Source organism: Ictidomys tridecemlineatus, chromosome X (genome assembly GCF_052094955.1).
Source record: "Ictidomys tridecemlineatus isolate mIctTri1 chromosome X, mIctTri1.hap1, whole genome shotgun sequence".
Taxonomy (NCBI): Eukaryota; Metazoa; Chordata; class Mammalia; order Rodentia; family Sciuridae; genus Ictidomys; species Ictidomys tridecemlineatus.
Genome location: NC_135493.1, coordinates 83,618,759 through 83,630,795, shown reverse-complemented (window position 1 = coordinate 83,630,795; position 12,037 = coordinate 83,618,759). Strand labels below are relative to the sequence as shown.

Genomic DNA, 12,037 nt, shown 5'->3' with positions numbered 1-12,037 from the left:
TAAACCTCTAGCACCATACCTGGCCAGAGCTGAAATTTAATAGGAGGAACAAGTTGGGAGAGTCGAATAAAACAGAAAAAAGTGAGGGCACCCAGAGGTTAACAATAGTAGAAACCTGCCTACTACCCCTAAGGGCTGTGAGAAGACACGGAGGAGGTAATGTTATTGTAGTTCAGGTGCCAATTTCGTCATACAGGCTGCCAGGTTGAGGGCATATATTGGAGGGAGGGCTTGTTAGCAGAAACTAGACCTTAGGAGGGTGCCCAATTGGAGATGCCACTTGAATTAAAGGACACTGCTAGATATCTTTTGTAGTTGTTCAGCCAGCATCCATTCCTACTTCTTTTTATTCCTACACCATGATTTTCCTTTCTAGGGATTTGCCCCTTTCCTTTTTGGGTCAATTTTGGTGGTACTGTCAATCAAGATGCTTTAGCCAATCCTAAGCAGGTCATGGGTGGGCGGGCAATACTAAGTACGCCAACCACATCCTCTCTCAGGATTTCAATCTGGAGCACAAAGACAGAAAATAGTTGAACTGTTTCAGCCATATTGTGGTACCTTGAAAAGACCATGTACTCCATTCCTGTATACCTAGATTCTCAGAAATACTCCAGTTCATATTTAATTCTTCCCCAAGGCCTCTTTAATACTTCCATTAAATTCCTTCATTCATCTAAGTTTACTTAAGTCTACAATTTTTAACGACAATGCCTACCATCGCCCCATACACCAAGTCTTTGTTTTCAATCCTCAGAACATCCACCTTCCATGCCTCCTTGGTGCTACGAATGTGTACTCGCAATCTGCATTTGGGGTAAAATTGGGAGTTCATAACCCACTTCAATCTAATGTATGAAATATGATATGTCAAGAGCTTTGTAATGTTGTGAACAACCAATAAAAAAAAAAGAATGTGTACTCATCCTTCAATACCAAATCCAAGTGTTAAGTCTTCTGTGAAACTGTTCCCAATCCCCTTCCTCGCCAAGAAAATTCAGTTGCTTATCTCCTCTAGCTTCCCATAATACTACATAATATCTCTCTTTCAGTACTTATCATAATATCTGATTATCCATTACTTGTCTGTCTCCCTTCTAGAATGTGAGGCTCTTGATGGTTGAGCCATGTCTTATTTTATCTCTGGATTCTCAGTACTTGGCGTCTTGGCCCATAATGAATGCTTGATTAAAAGAGCATTTATATGAGCCAGGTGCAGTGTTGCATGCCTGTGATCCTAGCAGCTTGGAAGGGTGAGGCAGGAGGATTGCAAGTTCAAAGCCAGCCTCAGCAAAAGTGAGGCACTAAGCAATTTGGTGAGACCCTGTTTCTAAATAAAATGCAAATGGGGCTGGGAATGTGACTCAGTGGTTGAGTGCCCCTGAGTTCTATCCCCAGTACCAAAAAAACAAAAACACCTTTACAAAAATGTATGAATTGATAACCCTGGCAGCATATTTTCTCTTGATTATAGTGAAAACCAATATAAGTTCTTTCCTTCCTTGCATTTAAAAGGGTTTGAAGCTCATGGTCATACATACTTAAAGGGTAGAAATAAATCCAATATATGCCATCAATAAGAAGAACTACAAAGAGATACTTTTATAAAGACAGAATTAAAAACTAGAAGAAAGTATGGAAGGGAGGAGACAGAGAGAATGTAAAGAGGTCAAGAGGAGTAACAGCCAATTACAGAGCTGTACAAGGAAATACCATTTGGGGTGTAGAAATATGGAGAGAGTTCTTAGTGTTCCCCTTGAGATAGATTCCTTAGAGATGTAAGGAAGGTGAGTCCAGAGGTACATTGATAAATATTTGACAATCAGCTCTTTGGAGCAGGTTGTTCCCCTCTAAGGAGAAGGCCTTAATTTGTAAAATTTTTCCCTTTATTTTTTTTGTAAATAATCCCATCATGGCCAATTTCAAGCTACCAACATGGTATCACTGAATGTAGAGTTAAGAAGAGATGCTCTGTATTATACTATTATCTAGGATTTCCACCATGCAGATAAAACAGAGATAATTTCAAAATGATACGTAATAGTTAGTGTAGTAAAACACAAAATGATAATTATTACCTTAATTTAATCATAAGTTTATATATGTTCATTTTGAATGATGGTTATGTTCAACACCTTCCTTGCAAACTTGCTAAAATTTTAATTATCAGCTCTTGAGAGTGGGTGAGAGCCAGTAGTATATCACTGTAGGCAGCTCTATCCCTGGGCTGCCTGTCAAGTCAGGAGCTGCCCACAGAGGCAGAAATATATGGAGATGAAATAAGGATTACTGGTCAATTTTAGTGTAATATAATGCACAGAGTCTCCAGGTCTGCTAGGTGATATGGTTCCCAGGAGAGAAACTATACTTGGTAGCTTTAAATACTAGATAGTTCTAATGTAGAACACTTCAGATTTCCCAGTGCTGGAAATCGTCTTTGAAATTGAGATTGATCGTAAGAAAAACAACTTCTGTTAAAAGCATCCATTGACTACCCCTGGACTGTCATGTATTTATACAGCTATGTTGAGAGCTCTGTTCTCTGAAGTTTGTTCAATGAAAAGCTTGGCTTTTGGTCCTGACCATCTGTTCTTAAATTATCCTCTTTTACTCACATAAAGAAAATTGACTCTGGTTCAGATTTTATGCATGCAAAAAAGGAGGTACCCATTATAGTTTGCCAGGAAAGCCTCACCTTTGCAAACTGAAGTCATCTTTGCTGTGAATTGAACATGGTGGTGGTTTCTTACTTCAGCATATTTTTGGTCTAAATTAATTTTGGGTCCCACCTTCACAGGAGCTTTTCAGTGCTTCAAAGAACAAAGAGGAAATACAGCTGAATACCTGGTATTCTAATTATAAATGTCCCTAGTACACGCTTAGCACACTACATACATCATCTTAGTTTTTATTTTTATGTATTCTTTTTAGTGATAGACAATAGAGTGTATTTTGACATATTTGTACAAACACGAAGTATGTCTTATTCTAATTAGGATTCTAGTCTTGTGGAGATTCACTGGGGTGCATTCATATATGTGCACAAGGGACTATCATGTTAAGTGAAGTAAGCCACTCTCAAAAGCCAAAGGTCAAATCTTCTCTATGGTATGCAGATGCTAACACATAACAGGGGAGAGGGAAGAATAAGAAGTTCATTGTTTTAGACAAAGGGGAATGAAGGGAAGGGGTGAGGCACAGGAATAGGAAAGACAGTAGAATGAATCTCACTTTTCTATGTACCTGTGTGGATACATCATCTTATTTTATCCTCAAAAACATTGGGCACAGTTATTTTTCCAGTTTAAAATTTTAAAAAGGGGCTGAGGTTGTGGCTCAGTGGTAGAGCACTTGCCAAGCACATGTGAGGCCCTGGGTTTAATCCTCAGCACCACATAAAAATAAATAAATAAATAAAGTAAATATATTGTGTCCAACTACAAGTAAAAAATAAATATAAAAAATTAAATTAAAAAATCTCAAATCAAGAAGGCAAAGTGAGCACCTAGCACCAGACCCCACAGCTTAGGAGAGCAGAGCTGGTATTTGAAGCCGGTGTTTCTGACGATTTCCCACTCCCCCATGCTGCCGTGGGAGCTGCCTCTCCACTGGGAAGGCTGGGCTGAGAGAGGGTGGTCTGCCTACAGTGTTAATGGTGAGGGCATGTGCGATTTTGGAGAGTCACTTGCAAATTCTGAACTCAATAAGATTTAAAAGCACAATCCATGGCCCCACCCCTTATGTCAAACATATGGCTTATCTTAAGAGAACCTAGAATAAATATTTCTTCTTTAAAGCTGATACTTCAGGGAAACATTTTTTCTTTTCTTCGAGTTGGGGTTTTGCTCTGTTTGCCCAGGCTGTCCTCAACCTCCTGGGCTCAAATGATCCTTCTGCCTTAGCTCCTGAGGAGGACCCAGAACACAGGCACATCCACTACACATGGCTAAGTCCAATTTTAAAGCAAATCACAGGATACAATTAGACCTCTTTGTTCCCTTTCTCCTATCCTTCTTTCCTTCTCCTTGCCACACTTTGAGAAGGAAACCCTTTCCTGGAAAGTCAGCCCACACTTCTCATCCAGCATCAAAACCCTTCCAGCCTTCATCCCAGGCATCAGCTACAACTCACCCTCCTGTTTCCTATCCCTCTCTTACCAGAATGAACACCTTAAGAGAAGGCAAGGGAGTAGGGAGAGAAAGACTGTGTGATCTCTCTAACGTTTCTCCTTCTTCCTTTCCATGAGTGAAAGACAAAATGCCCCACTTACTAGGTTTATGCTCATCATACAAAATTTTATAACCCTTTGTCTGCATAGTTTTGTTTTTGTTTTATTTTTGGTACCAGGGATGGAACCCAGGGGTACTTAACCATTGAGCCCCATTCCCAGCACTTTCTATTTTTTATTTATTTTATTTTGAGACAAGGTCTTGCTAAGTTGCTGAGGCTGGCCTCAAACTTGTGATCCTCCTGCCTCAGTCTCCCTAGTTGTTGGGGTTACAGGCATGCACCACTACACCCTGCTTGGATGGGTTTTCTTGTGAGTGTGTTTCCCCCACCTTTACCTATTGGAGTTCACTCTGCATTCCATCCATCCACAAGAGTGCCTCAAGCAGGGACTTGCTTACATACATTTCTGAGGTTATGCTCAATTTCCTAGCTAGTTCCCCCTAGAAAGCCCTGAAGAACTTACATATTTATAAACTGCTTCAGAACATTGAAAGAAACTATATGTATTCCATTTGAACTAAATAATTTGAATAAAATTTGAACTGAATATTCAACTAGTTTTATTACAGGGCCCCTCTACCCTCCCTTTTATTAGTGTTTCTTCTCTTCCCAGAATCTCCCTCTTTCTGCTGCCCAGAGTCTTTCCCTTCTGCAGCCCTACTGACATGAAACAAAACTGGCTGGAGGCATGTAGACCAGTGCCATTTTATTTTGTTTTACATTTTGATTTCCAACGCTCATCGCTGACTTTGAGAAGTACTTTGCATTTTTGTTGAACATGTATCCTGAAACATTGTTCAACTTCTTTTTTCACTCTAGAAGTATTATTATGGATTTTATAAGATCTTCTATGTAGATAATCAAAACTTCTGTGAGTTGGAGTAGTTGTTTTCCCTCCTTCCCAGTCTGTAAGCCACTTATTTCCTCTTCTTGCCTTATTAAACTGGTTAGAACTTCAAGTACAATATTGATTGGCAGTCATGAGTGGCAGCTTGGCCATATCCCTGGTGTTAAGAAGAAAACAGTCTTTCTCTACTGAGTGTAATATAAGATATAGACATTTTTGTAGTTTATCTATATCAATTTAAAGCTTCCTTGTACTTGCAGTCTACTGAGATGTTTATTCATTTGTGTTTGTTTTGTTATCATAAATGGCTGTTGAATTTTATCAAATTTTCATCAATTGGGCTGGGGATGTGGCTCAAGCAGTAGCGCGCTCGCCTGGCATGCGTGCGGCCTGGGTTCGATCCTCAGCATCACATACAAACAAAGATGTTGTGTCCGCCGATAACTAAAAATAAATAAATAAATAAAAATTCTCTCTCTCTCTCTCTCTCTCTCTCTCTCTCTCTCTCTCTCTCTTTTAAAAAAATAAAAAATAAATAAAAAATTTTCATCAATTGTGTGACCATATGACTGGGTTGTTCTTGGTGGTGTTGGTAAGTTAATGTGGTGGATTGTATTCATTGATTTTTTTTTAGTATTAAACCAGCTCCACATTCTCAGGATAAATCCACTTCATCATGATGCATTATTTTTTATATTGAATTCAAAATTCTCCCTCTCCCCCATTCCTCCTCCTCCTCCTCCTCATTTTTTTCTCTTTCTTCTCCTCTTTCACCTCCTCCTTCTTCTTCACTGGGAGCTGGGGATAGAATGCAGGGCCTTGCACATGCTAGGCAAGTGCTCTATCACTGGGCTACATCCCCAGCCTGGTGTTATTTCTTCTTAAATTTTGGTAGGATTTCCCAGTGAAAACATGTATGTAGGCCTAGACATTTCTTTCTTGAATGTCTATAAATTTGATCTTTCTATACATATATATCTATTGAGTTTACTTACTTTTGTTTGAACTTTGGTAGTTTGTACCTTAAGCAATCCTTCCATTTGAATCTAATTTGCAAAGATGTGTGCATAGAGTTATTCATAGTATCTTTTTAATTTCTATAGGGTCATAACTTGTATTAAACTTTAAAAAACTGGTTTTGGGGATTTCTCTATTCTTTTTTACTGTTTTACTTTTAAAATTTTTTCCAAATTTTTATTGGTGCATTATATTTTACTGGTACATTATATGCATTGGTGTATCGTATTTATTGGTGCATTATATTGATGGGATTTGCTGTTACATATTCATATATGCACACAATATAACAAATGTAATTTGGCCAATATCACTCCCCAGCACTCCCCACTCCCTCCCTACCTCCCATCCCTTGGTTCTTTTTCTTTACTGATCTCCCTTTGATTTCCATGAGATCTATCCCCACCTTTGTTTTCCTTTCTGCTCTCCAGTATCTGCATATTTCTCTGTTCATTTTTCATTTTCAATCTCATTGATTTCTGCTAAAATCTTTATTTATTTATCCTCATTCTACTGGATTTGGGTTATTTTCTCCTTTTTTTCTAGTTATTTAGGACAGATGCTTTCAGAACTGATTTGGGATCTTTATTCTTTTCCTGTACAAGCATTTAATGCTATAAATTTGCCACCTAGCAATGATTTAGCTGCAGTTTGCATATTTTAATTTTCATTCAATGCAAAATATTTTCTAATTTGTATTGAGTCTTCCTTTTTTGACCATACATTACTTAGAAGTAAGTGGTTTAACCTCTCTAAGTGTATGAAAACTTTTTGAATGTTTTCTTATTTATTGGTGAGGTTTTTTTCTATTTTGGTCAGAGGACACTCTCTGTATGATTTAAATCATTTTAAATTTGGTAAAATTTACTTTATACTCCAGGATATAGGCTATATTGGTGCTATTTACATATGTACTAAAAAGATTTGTTATATAGAAGGTTATGAAGATAAATTAGATTCAGTTGGTAGTTGAAGGACACACAGTTATATATCCTTACTAATTTTCTTTCTACAGCTTTATATTACTAAGAGAGTGTGGAAGTCTCCAACCATAGTGGATGTATTTATTTATCCTTTCATCTATGTGAACCATATCTTTCTTAAAATTGGAAAGTTTTCAGTTATGTCATTGAATAGATTTCTGATGACTTTCCCTCTTTTTGCTCTTTCAGATACACACAAAATGCAGATATTTGTTCATTTATGGTATCCCAAAGGTCTCAAGGCTCTTTATGTTCTTTTTTTTCTTTTCTTTCTTGTCTGACCAGAATATTTCAAAAGACCTATATGCAAGTTCAGGATTCTTTCTTCTGCTTGATCTAATCTGTTGTTGAGGCTTTCAACTGCACTTATTATTTGACTCATCAAGCTCTTCATTTCCAAGATTTCTGCTTGATTCTTTTTTCAAGATTCTTTCTTTGCTGAATTTTTCATTCATATTGTTCATTGCTTTTCTAATTTTGTTCAACTCTCTATATTTCATTAACCTTGTATAGTTATTTAAATTCTTTATAAGGTTTCTCATCAATATTGTTTCCTTTGGAATCTTTTGCAAAAAGGTTATTATATTCTTTTGGAGGCATTATGTTATTGTGTTTTATAATATTTTTGTCTTCCTACATTGAAATCTGTGCTTCTCACAAATCACTTATTTCTATCACTTATATGTATGTCCTTCATAGTCAACAGATTCCTCCTGAATATGTGTCTTGAGGCAGCACTTTGGTGTGCATGCAATGTTTTCTTTGTTTCCAGTTGGATACCAAAAATATAATCTTCCTATAGCTTTCTTGGTATAAGGGTATGTACTTCAGGCCCAAGTATAATCTTTTATAATTAAAGATTATAAGCACAGTGCATGAAATGGTACAGCTGAAGAGATCCACAATCTCCAGAGACTATGAATGTGTGGGGACAATCTAAAAGCTCATGCAGGTGTAGCATATACATAAATGGATGTGGGATGCCCACTGTGCAGACACTTATACAATGGGAGTAGCAGTATCAGTCAGGTGAAGAGCATTTCTTCAGACATTGATGAAGTTAGCTCTGCTGCCACAAGGGCCTCTGGCACTGAGCCAAGTTGGGCCTGACATGCATGCTCTTATACCAAGTAGTAGGCTGCCCCTCACCATGCACAGAGAGAGGTGGCAATGGAACCACGGGACCCCCTCTGTGGCATTTACACTCAGTCTGGACTGAACTGCATACCCAAACAGAGTGCATGGTGGCACAGCAGCAGCAGGAATGTGTTGTGAGTTTCTGGCCCCAGTAGAAGAGAAACATGCTCCCAGAGGAAGCATGGAGATGATGCAGCAGTGGGGACCAGGTGAGCATCTGTCTTCAGTCCTGGCATTGGCACAAGTCCACATGCACCTGGCCGTGACCTTGTTCTCAAGAACAAGGGCCCTACTCTCTCCTGCAATGCAGAACTCCAAGTAGGCTTCAGTACTGGGGTCAAATTGCTTTGCTGAGCCAAGTTGGATCCATGAGACTGCAATTCCCCATGCCAACATGGTGGAATGTCCGTGGCGTCCCAGAGATGAGGATATGCAGGGGTTTCTGACACTTAAAACAGCTTGAATTTGGACAATAGCTCCCCTCTTAAGATGGTGTTCATTCATAACAGGCTGGGATCTAGAGTCAGTGGGAAGGGTGACATGAGTTACTTTTCTAAAGAAAGTTGCAGTACAAACTCCAGATGGTTCTGCTAACAGTATTTCAAGTGGTGAAATTTTGCAGTAGCTAGGATTTCTGGATTCTAAAACGGATAGACTGCAGGGACTTTCCCATTCACCTCTACCCCTGAAAAGGGGAGCCCCCACACATCTCACTAGAGAGCTGCAGTGACAATTGCTGAGGTGTGTTATTTCTTTCCAATCTCTCTTGCTGAGTTCCAGCATTTTGTCTGTCACTCATCTCAAAATGCAGCAATTCACCTGTTCCTTTGGTTCTTCTTTGTGGAGGAAGAGATGAGTGTTAGGTACCTCTATTTAGTCATCTTCAAAATTCATATTAATTGTTAACTGGAGTTGCAAAATCTAGCAAATACCTCTTTTATAATACTTGTGTTATAATTTTAATCTTAGAAATGATATTACATTGCCCAGGGAATCTGAGGTAGGAAAAAAAGAGGGAAACCTGGTTTCATTTGTTAGATCAGTGTCCACAAAAATATGTGCCATAGGTTCTTGGTTCCTTCAGGTTATTATAATAGCTAAAAACAGACAACAGATTAGTGAGAGGATTAGTGTTGTTGATACTGCTTTCACAGAAAAGAAAACAATTCCAGAGTAATGATAGTTAAGAAGATTGGGAGTTAATAGGTGGGTCAACCTGAGTAAGTTTTGAATGAACAAAAAGAAACTATACAAAAACAATATTTTTTCAAACTCACAGAAATGATGATAGATGAGGAGATCTAAGTATGTTTGAATTGGGCTCAGACAAATCTACAGATCACAGACTCATTAAGTGGCTACTCTGAAAAGTAGAGACCTCCTTGAGTGTTAGGATTTATGGGCCATTGTTTCTAGTCTGCTTACTGAGCATCATATTATTGGCCTTTTTTTACTTCAGTGATATAAGAAATAAAGATACAGGTGGTACAAATATTAGGAGATGCTATTATAGCAAATATTTTCACCTTTTGGGGGACACAAAATACTATGCTCCATTAACTTTAACCAAGAAAAAACTGGAAACCAAGTCCCTGCCTGCCACTCATGCTTCAGATGATGCCTAAAAAGGAACACTGATTTATAAAGAAAATATATTCTTGATAGTACATTGCTACTTACCAAATATTTTTCAGTATAAATGATTTCACTATAATTTTCTTGATGTAAAATAGACTTTGTTTCTTCTCTGATTAATAAAGTATTCTCTTTATAGGAAATCACAAAATACAGAAGAGTAGAATAAGTGATCATCCACAATTTCACCATTCTGAGGTAAACAATCGGTTGCCCTTCTATCCAGTCCCTTTTATAACTCATTCATCTCTTAAGTTATATACATATATTAAAACATCATATTGTAACCCATAAATATATTCAATTGTTATTTATCAATTTACATTTTAAAAAATAAAAATAGTAAAAGTCTCAAATAGCAATCTTGAGAAAACATAATCAGGGTGATTGTTCTTCATACAACATGATGCAGGATTAATATTCTTTATATGAACAACCACAAAAAAAGCCCACTTAAAAGAAAAAAATTAAAGCACTATGAAAATGAAAGGATAAATGGTTAAAAATTAAGATAGAAAATTAGCCAAATAACAGTTCAAATTACATTAGAATATTTTTAAATATTCTAGTAACTTTAAATGAAAAATAAAAACTGAGATTAAAAATTATCATATTAGGGAACACTTAGTGTTTTACTTAAAAATAGACACTGTATCATAGATATATAATTCATAAGGATGCGGTGAAATGGAACTTAAATAAATCACCCTTTGCTGAGGCGCTGCAATCTGTCGAGCCGCCATCTGGGGGCGGCAGATCCCAGTCTCGTGGCTAAGAGTGACGTGGTCAATCTCGAATCCAAACAGAGGAAGGGGAGGACACTGCGGACCGCGGACCAGAGCACCAGCAGCAGCAGCTTCCGGAGCAGCGGTAGCCAGACGCCCTGTGCTGTCTTTCCGTCGAGAGTACGTCGCGGCCCTTTCCCTCCTCACCGGTCGGTCGGTCGGTTGTGTCCTGGACGGATTTAAACAGTCAAGTAAAATCAAGCTGAGCAATCATGGCAGAAGGTGGATTCGATCCCTGTGAATGTGTTTGCTCTCATGATCAAGTGATGCGAAGGCTGATCGAGTTGTTGCGGCAGTCCCAGTCCTACTGCACGGACACAGAATGTCTTCAGGAATTACCAGGACCCTCCGGTGACAACGGCATCGATATTACTATGATCTTGATGGCCTGGATGGTTATTGCAGTGATCGCGTTCTTGCTGAGACCGCCTAATCTAAGAGGATCCAACTTATCCGGAAAGCCAACCAGTCCTCATAATGGACAAGATCCACCAGCTCCTCCTGTGGACTAACTTTGTGATAAGGGAAGTGAAAATAGTTAACACCTTACAAGATTAAAGGAACGAAGATGACCAGAGTACTCTTTAACTCCATTAGAACTGTTTTTCTTTTTGCATCTGCGACATGGGATGTTATTGTTTTCCTGAGCTTCTAGAAACTTCAATTGCGAACTTATTCTTGCTTCCTGTGTTATCACCATTCCCATTTGAAATGTATTTGAGTAAATGATTACATTTTAAAAGTTACATGGGGCAGTTTTGGTTGTCCTAAACATTCTACTCATTCTGTTTGTAAATGTGATTCCAATTTTGGGGTGATTTGTGACCTGATTGAAGGAAATTTGAGTTTTCTGCATTTAAATATTTTAAATAGTTTTGATAGGTTTTTAAGCTTTTGTTTTCTTCATAAGATACTTACAAAGTTATTTGGTGTTATGTGGCATTATATGAAAGAAAATGAGAACCACGCTATATTTACATTTACTTCGGAAGTTTATGAGTGGGTGGAAGTTTTCTCTAATTCTTGGGACTATGCCAACTCTTGGAATATTTTACAAATTATTGCTGAAATCTGTATCATCTATTGGAGATGACTTATGTGGCTAGATTAGGAGAAGGAGAAATGAAATGGCTGTTTTAATAATTTTTTACACCCATTAAAAATGTCTAATGTTAATAATGTTTTGTTTGTTTTGTTTTGTTTGCAGTGCTCAGCATTGAACCCAGGGCCTAGTACATGCTAGCAAGTGCTCTATCACTGAGCTATCTCCCCAGCCTTGAGAATACCATAAATAACCATGATTAATCATATGGTACATGATTTACAGTCCAATATATGACATTTGCAAGCCACTATACCCTAGCCTTACAAGATTCATGAAAGGAGAGAAAATGTTCATTCTT

The 12,037-nt window shown here is 37.9% G+C and overlaps 1 protein-coding gene across 1 annotated transcript; it reads left to right on the top strand.

The window, feature by feature from the left end:
- Positions 1 to 10,659: 10,659 nt before the first annotated feature.
- LOC101967445 (small integral membrane protein 14) lies at positions 10,660 to 11,813 on the top strand. The gene has a single exon (XM_040280855.2). The coding sequence runs from the start codon at positions 10,847 to 10,849 to the stop codon at positions 11,144 to 11,146; it is 300 nt and encodes a 99-aa protein (XP_040136789.1). The 5' UTR covers positions 10,660 to 10,846; the 3' UTR covers positions 11,147 to 11,813.
- Positions 11,814 to 12,037: the final 224 nt, after the last annotated feature.